Source organism: Octopus bimaculoides, unplaced genomic scaffold, assembly GCF_001194135.2.
Source record: "Octopus bimaculoides isolate UCB-OBI-ISO-001 unplaced genomic scaffold, ASM119413v2 Scaffold_254711, whole genome shotgun sequence".
Taxonomy (NCBI): Eukaryota; Metazoa; Mollusca; class Cephalopoda; order Octopoda; family Octopodidae; genus Octopus; species Octopus bimaculoides.
The window spans coordinates 10839-24080 of NW_026324903.1; the positions used below are offsets into that span (position 1 = coordinate 10839).

General features: G+C 34.6%; 1 protein-coding gene across 1 annotated transcript; it reads left to right on the forward strand.

The window, feature by feature from the left end:
* The first annotated feature begins 2401 nt into the window (after positions 1-2401).
* LOC106882997 (mediator of RNA polymerase II transcription subunit 21) lies at positions 2402-11902 on the forward strand. Its single transcript, XM_014933850.2, has 4 exons — positions 2402-2506; positions 7619-7733; positions 9116-9216; positions 11319-11902. The coding sequence occupies exons 1-4, from the start codon at positions 2465-2467 to the stop codon at positions 11484-11486; spliced, it is 426 nt and encodes a 141-aa protein (XP_014789336.1). The 5' UTR covers positions 2402-2464; the 3' UTR covers positions 11487-11902.
* The last annotated feature ends 1340 nt before the right edge of the window (positions 11903-13242 follow it).

Here is a 13242-nt window from a genome sequence, read left to right on the forward strand (position 1 = left end):
TATATATATATATATATATATATATATGTATGTATGAAGGAAAAAGGAGGAAATGGAGATTTTGAAGTTAATAAGGGTTTATTATCAGCAACAAATCAATCATTATCCCTTACAGCTGCTTCAATTATACACAGTACACTTACAAGTATAATTTATGAACATCTTCACAAAGTTGGTAGACAGTAAAGATCACTATCATAAAGTCATGAGTTTGATTCCTGGACCAAGTAATATATTGTGTTCTTGAGCAGAGCACTCCAGTTGACATTGCTTTAATCAACTCAGCTAAATTGAGTCTCTGCCCAGTGCTGGTACAGTCCTGTCTCCCACCAGCTCTTAGGTCCTGGATCTTCCACTACGGTCATGAATGGCAGGGCCGAGATGATATCTATTTGTACACATGACTACATATTCTCAAATAACTAGTAAAAACATGGTACATGAAATCAGGTTGCCAGTCAAGGCTGTAGGTAATTAGTTATAAGCTAAAGAGAGCAGTGTAAATACAGCATAAATATTTCAAATCCTTTCATTAAGACTGGGAATAATTTTGACACATTTTGTTACAAACAAGCACTGAGTGAAGGACTGGTGGGTGAGAGAGGTAACCAATTTTCTCCTAATAAATGGAAGAATACAGTTACAAGAACAAATATTACAAAACATATATTAATTATCCTTACCAAAACTCAATTTCAAAGCTGCAAATATATCTATAACAATTTCTATACTTTTTTTTTTTACTTGTTTCAGTCAGTTGACTGTGGCCATGCTGGAGCACCGCCTTTAGTCAAAGAAATTGACCCCAGGACTTATTCTTTGTAAGCCTAGTACTTATTCTATCTGTCTCTTTTGCCGAACTGCTAAGTTATGGGGGATGTAAACACACCAGCATCAGTTGTCAAGCGATGCTGGGGGACAAACACAGACACACAAACATATACACACATACTTATATATATATATATATATATATATATATATATATATATATATATATACATATATACGACAATCTTCTTTCAGTTTCCGTCTACCAAATCCACTTACAAGGCTTTGGTCAGCCCAAGGCTATAGTAGAAGACACTTACCCAAGGTGCCACACAGTGGGACTGAACCCATATCCATCTTCCTTACAAAACCCTTTTCTATTATCAAAAAACTTAATCTGTCTTTGTATTTGAAAGACCTCAGCACATGATATGGTGTCTTACCAATACACAGAACTTTAGGCAATCACCTAAATTGTTGATACATTCAACCAGCCCTAGTTATAGTGACCAGTTTAGTAAATATATTTACTTCCATACATTAGTTACCAAAGAAAGGATTTCATCAATCACCTAATTCAGTGCTGGTTTAACACATAGGCACAATGGGCACTTGATCAGAGATCCCATGGATCTAAGGGCCCAAGTCAATCTATGTTGTGGCTCGCTGTCAATAAATAAATATCACTGGCTCCAGTTTGCTGCTTTGCCCAATGGTCTTTAATACTATTAAAATTCTTTAATACTATTCATCACAGCAGACCCCAACTAAAATAGATAATGTGATTGCTGGGTTAAAAGAACTAAATACGAAAAAGTAACACGGCAAATCTTGTATATTTTCCAAGTGATCGTTTCACCGCCTCTTCAGCATCTGCAGTGAAGTCTATGCTTTGTTGACGAGTTCTTAATAAGACCGAAATACGACCAGAATAATTAAAATGCCTGTCATTGACGGATATTTTTCCCCGATTTTCCCAGCATTAAATACATTAGCAATAATTTAACATCCCCTTTTATTTTATCTATTTTATTCTGTTTAGTGTGGCGTCTGTGAGTTTTTCATTCATTATGCAAAGATTCTGGAAATTCTGATATCTCATGGATCGAAGAACAAAAGAAAAGTTAGTGAATGATTGAGTGAAACAGACAGAGAAACAGAGGTGTGTGTGTGTGTGTGTGTGAGAGAGAGAGAGAGAGAGTTAGTTAGTACTAACTTTATAGGTATAAAATGAAAGAACATCTGACTAAATAAACAAACTACGCACACTTGTTTCTGTAATGTTAAACAAGCTAGTAACAACACTTAATTCACCTCTTTATACTTAATTCGTTAAATTTTGATAATTTATTATTGATTCTATCACTAAAACGATATCTTCTCCATAGTAATTATTTAATGTATCATTTTAGTTATTTTTGGTTAAATTATATATATATATTACAAATATTTTACATAATTACTGAAAAATAAACAGTAGTGGAATACGAAACTGCGAACCGTGCGCAACTGTTTAGTCTTGTTACTGATATATTTAATTAGTATATAAATAAATATATATATATCTATTTTATGATAATAAAGAATTGACATGTTCTATAAATTTTTAATTCTCTTAAGCATCTGCGTCGTGAATTATTTAATCCGAAATCAAAATGTTATTTCTGTTTCTAGCTTTTATAACAACATAAACATGGCTGACCGTCTTACTCAACTCCAAGATGTTGTGAATCAGGTGAGTATTTTACTTCGTTTCTATTATTTTTCAGAATTTCATCGCATCATCTATTGAATATATTACACAAGTTTTACAACAGTACCATAAAATTGTATTTTTATGGTAACACAGTAAGAAATATATCGTCTTTCTTCTCTATCAATGAAATTAGCCATTACTCTTGCTTTGCTGAGTAAAAAGACTTCCTATTATCCGCCTCTCTACCTTTCAATTTTGGTTCTTCAGTTTTTGTACTGTATATCCATTTCATTCCTATGTTCCATTTCTTGCCATCATCTATTTCTTTTGCGGTCTCTCGGAATCCACTCTCTTAGCTTTTCTGTCCACTTGTTTTTATTTTTCCTTTGTACGTGTCCAGTCCGACTCCATTTCAATAGTTTGACAGTTTAATTTTACTTGGTTTCGAACCCATTTCATTATTTTATTGTCTTTCCACATTATTCCTAGTGTAATGTGTTCGAGAGCGTATTTATCTGTCCTTCCCTTGATTGTTAGGCGTAATATTTCTGCATCATAAATTGCTAAGAAGACAGTGGTTGTCTGCTCGACTTTTAAGGTTTGGTATATTTTGCTCTTAAAAGTGGAATTTACCTCCCACTAGCACCGACTTCAAATCCGAAATCATGTCGCTGGTTTCCTTTTCCCTCTTTCTACTTGGTTGTTTTTAGTTGGCCAAAGTAAGTATAACTTTATTATTTGAAAGGATGTTTCTTCCACTTGGATACCGGGAACTTCATCCTTCCCATTTATGGATCACAATTTGGTTATTTTAGTTTTCAGTTAATTCCCAGCCCTACTGCCTTGTTTTCTGTATTTAGTCGTTCTTATATGGTTTGAAGTTCGTTCGAATCTCTTGACACGAGATCCATATTGTTTGCGAGTCGAAGGGGTTTGAAAACTTGTCCGTTGATTCTAATTCTCATTTCACCTGTCTCTATGTGCAGTCCCTGAGACACTTCTAACATCCTTTCTGTAAATTACAGACCACTTCTAGCAATTGATTATAACTATGAAACTTCTAAGCAGTCGTTTGACATTCTAGGAATAGCAGCCGCATTTTCTTTAAACCACACTCCACTGTCTTACATAAGGAACTGTACATTCTACAATGTAATTCTACATATCCTTAAATAGACGGTATGGCCACTGAATGACTTTCTTTAATCATAGGATTAATCGGGGACTTGTCAACAATTCAAATGTTGATACATTCCTATTCGCTTTCAAAAAAAAAAAAAAAAAAATGAAAAGAAAAAAATCAACAAAATACTCTAGAAGTGAAACGCAGAGGAATAATTAAACAATAAATTGCATTAATATTGCTCTAGAATGACGAATATATAGAAATTAAAAAGAAATTTAAGTGAAATCATCTAATGTAAACTGTATGACTAAGCTTCTGTTTCATTAACTTAAAGGGAAATAACCTCTATTTAAGAATAAAATACAGATGGAAACTTGCTTTCTAACGTAGGCGCAAAGGGTTCGGTTTCCTATACTTGACTAGTATTTTTAATTCCAGAAGAATGAAAAGCAATGGAAACTTCGACAAAGTTAGAACAGTGTATTAAAAATTAAATCACAAAATATTTTGTCTCGCTCTCTATTAATACAATTTTTTAATTACGCTTGTAATAATAATGGATTTGCAAAATTACTAGATGACTGCCAAAAATACCTTATGGTATTTAGTTAAGTCTCTTTACGTCTTGATTTCAAAATTTCTAGTAGAGGTCAATTTTTCTTTTCATCCTCCCGTTTGATAAAGTACCGTTCTTTTACAACAGCCATTATAATCAACTATGCTCACTGCTCTATTTCGTGGCCTTGTGCCTATTTTAAAAATCCTCTTTATTATGAAGTAATATGTTTGATTGGGACCAACGTTTTGCTACAGTTAGCACTATTATTAGGATAGTGTAGTTGCAGAAACAGATTGTCTGACTAAAAAAAAAAAAAAATTCCTTGCAGTATTGTATTCTGAGTTCTGGGCCATTTTGCCTTTCATTCCTCCTGGATTGATGTGCTGGGATCAATTCAATTGTTGATATTCCTTTTTTACAAATGTATGGCTTAGTATCAAAGTCAGAAACAGCATTAATATAAAGAACATTACTGGTGACATGAAAAAGCATCTGATACACTGAAGCGGTTGGCTATAGGAAGGGCACCCAGCTGTAGCAACCATGTCAAAGCAGATATCGGAGCTCGGTATAGCTCTCTGGCTTATTGCTTCCTATTGAACTATCCAACCTATGCCAGGGATGTTAAATGACGATGGCCAAGTGATTTGTTGAACTGATAAAATGAAACCTGCAGTTAGCTTTCAAACTTTCCAAAGAGAACTAATGCTTGTATTCCCAGGAAAATTGTTTCCAACATCCCATTGCTATGCCAGCATGTTTTAAAACTATACAAAATGGAATTATCATATTTTAATGTGTATAAGGAACCCTTTTTTGTCAAAAATTAGGTTAAAAAAATATGGGCGCTTCTTATACATTGATAGTATTATAATCCCTTATAAAACCTTTTTCCAACTTTTAAGCCCCCAAAACTATGGGGTTCCTTATACACTTTAAAATTTGGTAGATACTGTTAAGAATTTTTGGTTTGTATGGTTGATTTCTTTGGTGTTATGTAACCCAGGTTAGATAAAATCTAGTGAAACTCCATGATAGTCTCTTATATAGACTACATTATCACTATTTTCTGTAGTAGATAGTAATATCATAGGTGTGTTGCCATTTACAGTGTTCTATGGAAACTGGTTAAAAGGTTGTATGGATTTATTAACTTCTATTCTATCATTTATAGTTCATGTGATGATCAGACTTATCAGGGCATGTATATATATATATATCACAGTATTTCTTCCAGAGGTTGCAATACAGAGATGTGCTGAAGAGATGTATAAAGATCTCTGGCTTCTCTCCAGATGCTTGAGAGGAGAAGGGCAAGTGGTGCAATAAATGGTACCGATTGCTGAAAGTATTAGTTCCAGCCATTGAGGAAAGACAACAATACGAAAGAGCACCTGAGAGGTGTCACTTCTCGGTAGCTCTATCTCCTAGAGATGAAGAGCAGGCCTCATGGTGTACATGCAAACCTGCCAGAGATGATAACTGAGCAAGAACAGTCAACATAAACCCATGACAGCTGACCGAAGAAGATATATATATATATATATGTATATATGTAAATAGGCACTAGTATAGCTGGTGGTTATATTTTTTTTAACAATAAGGTTTGGGGCTTGTTCCCACTGTGTGGATGCCGACAGTCAGTCCTCTACTCTAGCTGCAAACTATGGCCCACACATCTTTTTGAAAGGTACACCAACAAGTTTTTAATAGTGCACTCTGCCTGATTTTGAGCCATACCTCATGCAACCTCAAAAAAGGGTTGTCCATACTTTACCTATACTTTGTGAGTAAAATTTGGTAGAAGGAAACTGGAAGAAGACTGAATAATTCTCTTTCCTTGATATGTGCATGCTGATTGTAAGCAAAGTGTTGCTATTCATACAAATGACATTGTTTTAGTTCTCTGCAAAAGCATATCTGAGCTGGTCATTGTTCAATAATCCAGAGCAATGAAGGCAAACTTAACTCAGAATACAAAGAGCTGGAAGAAATATATATATATATATTATATATAGTATATAAATTTGCTCCCCGATGGTTTCATGATTTCTGGTTCAGTTTCACTATGTGACATCTTGGACATGTGTCTCAACTTTAGTCAGACCAACCAAAGCCTTGTGAATGGATTTGGTAAACAGAAACTGAAAAGAAACCATCATGTATATATATACAGGGTGCAATGGGTAAATTGCTGCCATTTTTATACATTTAGTGTTGCGCATGAGCGTTGATTTTGATTTTGTTGACTACACAGTATAGTAGGGTCAGTTGGGCACTATCTGTGAGAAAAACAGCACCATAATGCAATTCACTCTGCCAGAAATTTGGAAACGACATACTCTACTGCTTGGCACTTGCGCCAGAAGATCCAGTATGAACATTTCAGAATGTTTGGGTGTCAATCTGAGGACATGTACCGAGAGTGATAAAAATCAAACATCCAGTTAACATCATGGTGTTTGGAGTAATCACTAATGATGGCGATGTTATGTCTTCATTCATCTTCCCACACAGCCTCAGTCTCAACATGGAGGTCTACATCAAGTGCCTGGAGGAGATGGTACTGCCCTGGGTCAAGAAGGTGTCTACTGGAAGACCCTATGTTTGGCAACAGGACTCTGCAACATGCCACACAAGCAGGAGAACCCAGTCATGGCTGTCAGACAATTTCTGTAACCGCATCACCCCTAACATCAGGCCACCTAACTCCCCAGACTACAACTTCCTTGATTATTATGTGTGGGGCGCAGTTGAGCAGGAGAACAGCAAAACTCCTTGTAAGACCAAAGATGAACTGAAGGCAAGGATTATGGCAGTATTCACCAACTCAAACAAGGAGACCGTCCAGAAGAGTTGCAGGAGATTCCAAAGTCGTCTGGAGGCTGTGGTTGAAGCCAATGATGATTTTATTGAATAAATTTACTCTTTATTATTTCAAGGTATTTTTATGTAATTTTGGTAAATATATGTGTTAAAATGAGATGTTAGTGTTATTTTCATTTTTGCGTTATTTACATGATAATATATTCACTGCATCCTTTGTGTGTGCATATATATATATAAACAACCGCAATAGTGGTTATCTAATCCTTATGCAGAGTTTGACCACCTCCTGTACCTACACCTTAGAACCATCATGGCATCTGATGTGGCTTTTTAAACCAGACAATGTTGTGTGTTTGTGTCTCCTTGTCTTGACATTATATGATAGTTGTAAATGAATGTCACTGTCATACAAGCATTGTCATTAATTTCCAATATTCTGCAAATCCCTGTCTGGCCGTGGAGAAATATTACCTTGCTTGGAACCAAGTGAGATCTCGTGACAGGAAGGACATCAGTCTGTAGGAAATCTGCCTCAATGAATTCCATCTGACCTATGCAAGCATGGAAAATGGACATTAAAATGATAATGATGATGGTGCTAATATATATATTATATATGTGTATTTTTTCTTTACAGCTTGCAGATCATTTCTGCAACAGCATTGGTATTCTCCAGCAATGTGCTCCATCAAGTCCATTTCCAGGTTTTGAAAGACCTGGTAATAAATCACCTGCTGAAGCCCCACAGGAAGGTGAGTTGATATGAGTAATAAATATTCTCTTTGACATGATACTGGTCTGTGACAGGATTATTTCCTAATTTTGATTGGTGAACTGAAGTAATTAAGTATATTGACTAAATACACAGGGAAATATTTTTAGTAGATTAAAACTCAATATGTATGAAGTGATAGACCAAAACCGTATCCACTAAGCTAGTGTTTTTCTAAATGGTTCTGAGGAACCCCAAAGTTCTATAAGCAAATTTTATTTGCCATTTTCAGAATGATAAATTATATGCTTTTTATTCGAATAAGTTTCTGTGTCCATAAAATATAGATATGGGTTCTGCAATTTCTAGAAAATTGTATGATAGTTCTGTGACAAAAGCAAGTTTAAGAATCACTGTGTTAAAGCATTTTTATTTCAATATTCAAGAATATTACAATAGAACCCTTGTTACTTAGAGAAAAGTGTCTTTGGAATATTATACAGAATTTAGCCAACAATGGTAGCAAAAACTAAAAAAAAATGTCTTGCATCTTTTTAGTATACTACTGAAACATCATAATATCAAGAGAAGTTCAGCTGTCGAAAGAATTTCTTTAAACTCAAGAATGTAAACTAATGAAATACTCATCATTTATACAGTGTACACAGCATGAGACTTCTAAATTCTCATGGCAGCTATTAACAAAAGTAGATTAGGTCATGAAGAGGTTTTTGACACAGCACTGCACCAGTGTAAAGATGTAAATCACTGAACTTAACTTTGTTTGCTATTCTGTAATATTAAGCATGAAACTGATAGGAACAAATTCTGAGTGGCTAACAATGGATGGTTCTTAAATTTGAGCAAGATTAAGGAAATCTTAGAACTGACCTGAAAGAATAAAGACCAACAGTCAATGCTCTATTTAAAGTCACCACAACCATATCTCTCAGTATTTTAATAATTCATAATTGCATGCTAAAGGAGTCTAATATATATTTATATCTCAGTAGGTATAAGCTGTTTCCACCTCATATTTTTATACTGAGCCCCATTGATAGTAGCTCAATCTGTTAGAAATAGCAGTTAGATCTTCCACATATTAAATGTCATTATACTAAGCAAGGAAAGATAGTCCTACTTACTTATATCTCTGAAAAAAAACCCAAAAAACCATTGACTGATTATGGCCGCAATACTTTTGATTATATTTTTATTCAAGGTTGACCTGGAGCTGAACAACCACTTGGTCTCATTTAAGAAGCAACTATCTTTAATGTTTCTTTCCATAATCAGTAAATTTATGCACTAAAATAACCACTTGAGTTGTTTGAACTGCATGTTAGAAGCCAAGCCAAAAAGCAAATATTAACAATGATGATTGTTAAGGTATATTTCCAATTTCTGTTATGTATTTACTAGATTATGCTGTCCTATTCTCCAAGCTTATTGCCAGAACTGCCAAAGATATAGATGTTGTGATAGATTCTCTGCCAAGTGAAGAATCATATATGGAATTACAAGTAAGTTCACCAAATAATTTATGTAGTTTTAGTTTGAATTCACATCAACCAGTATGTACTCTTTTGTCTGATATATGTGTGTGTATTTTTTTTTTTACCTGATTCGGTCATTAGACTGTGCCCATGCTGGGGCACCACCTTTAGGAATCTTAGACAAACTAATCAATTATATCAGGGGCCACCAAACTACGGCCTGTGAATCAGTTCATCTGGCCTGCCGCTACACTGTACCTTTGTAAGTACCTGCAATGAGAGTTCATTTGCTTCTGGTATGGCATCAATGTTTGGAACAACTCATGTCTGTGAGCAAACATTTTCAAAGCTGAAGTGTGTGAAGTCAGCACATCGAATGAGGTTGACTGATGAACATTTGAAAGCAAATCTCTTGTTTGAATGCCACATTTCCAAAGCGAATATTGATGATATCTTCAAAGCTAAACACCAGTTTCACAAATCTCACTAACCTTTTTTGCTGCTTAGTTTGTGAGATTCAGATATGTCTGCACTGGGTGCGATATAACCATCTTATTGCTTTCTTTGATAACTTTTTGGTAAATATGTTGGTTGTTTTTAAATTTTGTGTATTCACTGTATTGCATTGAACAAAAGGGTTATGTGGCTCATGCTTGTCATTCTCTCTGTTATCTAGCCTGCTGTGAAAAAAGTTTGGTAACCCTTGGACTATATATATATATATATATATATATATATATATATATATACATATATATATATATGGAGGGGAGAGAGAGAGAGATGAGTGTTTTTGTTGTCTTTTTTTATGCATGAAATTGGCAAACATTCACTGGATAAAGGACTTGCTACAAGTTTGGAGTCTGATATCTTAAATAATTTTAGGTTGTGAATTTGGCAGAAGCATTTGAGGTTCGTCACATTCAGAGGTTCAAACCTTGTTGAGGTCAAGTTTGTCTTTTGTCCTACTGTCAGTCGACCTAGCTGTCATGCTTTTGAGGTTGTGCCTAGTCAAGGGTGTAAGGATTGAGAAAATATTCAACTTTGTTTGGAACTACATGAGCCCCTAAAACATGACTGAAGAAACGGTGCTAGCTGCTGTAAAGTCATATTCAGTTTGAGTAACTGCTGGATTATATATGTTCATGTATGTATGTATATGTCTAAATGTTATTTAACTACATATGTATCTTAATGTATACACACCATTGACAGGCAAGTTACTGCAATGATGATGATGATGATGATATATATATATAAAAATGTATATATATATATGCGTAAATGTGTATACACCATTTACGGGTAAATTATTGTGATTTTTGCCTTCGATAAAATCTCTTGTGGACATGCTGTGTTTAAAAACAATATATATATATATATATATATATATATATATTGAAAGGAGATGAAAATCGTTTTGACATTAGTTGGTGAGAATATCAGATGCATTTGTGCACGTTTGTCCACTACGCTTCCTGTACCAAATAGATTACTGAAATGTGCCATTCTAAGTGAAATATTTATCAAAGTAAAAAAAATTACGATTTTAAACCTTCAACTTGAAAGCAATATATGTTGACTCAGAATAAATATCACTTGAAATAATAATCATTAGAGTTTAAACATCTTTGCCAACAAAAATCATGTCTATTCTGGTCACAGAATTCTAGAGCCTGGGCACCAATGAATTTCTTTAAAGGTATTTTGCTTTGCTGCTTGGTCATAGGAGACCATTTTTAGCTGAAAGTTATTGAGATGCTTAGAAAAGTGGTCAGAGAGAAGTTTGGGAAGCAGTTTTGTAGCTTACTTTATTCAATTTTCACAGAGTCATTTGTGAGATGTAGTCAGGCATTGTCATGGGGAATTGGTTTGTGAATTGGCCAGTGCTGGACATAAATGATATGATAGCCATAACTGGAACACCTTTTAAATATGTAGGTCTGTTCAGTCACAGCTGATCTGGGCAAAAATCACATACTTTCTAACTAGCTCTCTAGCTCTTACAAAGTGTGTAGTGATGAGCCTAACATGTTGCTTTCTTTTCTTGTTTTTTCCATTTGCTTATTTTCCATTTACTTATCAGTATTTTATTATTTAATAATACATTATTCATTCTGTTGTTACAGCTGGCCAGCTTAAAGAAACTGGAAATAGAGAACCAAGATGCTGCACATAAACTGGAAGAGGTGGTGCACAAAGGGGAACTACTCTTGGATCAAACTCAGCAGGCTTTGCACGACATCGCCCAATCACAACTGAAGAGCCAAGCATTGGAGAGCATGTTATTAAACTGAACGACTGTTTATCATTGTTGTTGTTGGTGTAAAGGGAATGGAATGGGCACTGCATGGCAGAAATGGTAGTGTATTGGACAAAATGCCCTCTGTCTTGAGTTCAAATCCCTCCAAGGTTGACTTTGCCTTTCATCCTTCTTGAGGTTGATAAAATAAAGTACCAGTCAAGTACTGGGGTTGATTAAATCGACTATACTCTTCTTTCAACATTTGTGGCTTCGTGCCTATGTTAGAAATCTTTTTTTTGTTTTTTATTCTTTTTTTGTTTTGGCAGACGGAGATGAGAGAATTTCCTGAAACTTTTTTGCAAGTAAAATGATTGTCAAACTTTGTGGCCAGACAGTTGTTTACATTTTACAAGGTGATGTAAATCTGGCTTCTTCTATGAAGAAATAAATTATACTGTGAGAAATCTACCATGCCCACTTTTTTTTTTTTTTTTTTTTTTTTTTTTAATTTTTTTTTTTTTATAAATTTTTTAAAGCTTTATAATCTATTCTCTTCCTGTAAATGCTGGGCTCTGAAAGCCTATTTTATCAGAATGCTGCATGCAGTACTTTCAAAAACCTAACAGAATGAGTGTATTAGGAACAAGGATCAATCAGTATAGGGAATACCAAAGTTGAGTAAGAAACAGCAATGTGAAGAATGAGGCTGTTTGTCACTGCCTGAGTCACCAGGGGCTTCAAGATAGCTAGTTTGTCCTATGGACATCAAAAGTAAGTCATACAACACACTAACATATATGGTCCAAAAGTCACACACCAAAACATGTGATATTTTATTTATGTTATAATTTATTTTGTTCATGTACAAGTATGTGTATATTCAAAATCATTTTATTCAATTTTGGTAAAATTGAAGCATGTCTTTGGCAATTCCAGAGTGTATTGAACTTATTTTATGCATGACTTTTGGCTCACTCTGTATACTAAGGTTGTTGAAACATACTGATGAGCTTGCAACATGTAAGTATCTGAAAGCTGGAAGCACCACTGGGGGACTCATTTAAGGGTGACCTAGATAGATAAATGCAAGAAGTTAGAAAAAAGTAGTTCCCTAGTACTCATAACTTCAGTATCTGAGAAATTGGTGGAAAGAAGGAAGTAAGTTATTTTCAGATTGGAGATCTGGCTTGAATGGATTCAATTGAAGACACCCAAGAACCATGTAGTGTATTAGGCAATGGATGAAGTCTACCAACCAGAAACAGTCCCTTCTGACTGTAGATGGAAACAACTGTATGGAAGCCTTAGTTCCACTAACAAGGCTCTGCTTGAGGACAGTTATCCAGAATTTTGTTCTATGCAGTCAAATCTGAAGTCGTGTTGTTGGAAAGCAGATTTTTATAGTATTGTTTATTCAATATACTAAGTCTCTTTCTGTTTCATCAACTGACTTTGTAACTTATTAAAGAAAATTGTTTTCTATATATCTTGAGATGTTTCAGTTCAAAGAATAAATTTCTTTTTAAGGAATTTTATAAAATAGTTGAGTACTGTGAATTGTTTACAGCTGTATGTCAACCTGTATCAATGTTTATGTCTCCCCTTCTCTCTCTCTCTCTAGTGTTGTTGGTCTTGTATGAAACAAATTCTTGGATGTCATTTGTTTTCCTTCAGCTACTTCCTTATGTTTTACTTAGTAATGGCCCACTCGCTAATGTCTGTGTGGATTTTACAAACCAAAGTGGGTGGGTCAACAATACCAATTGTCTCCTTAATAAATAGACACCTAATATATTTCTATCTAGGTC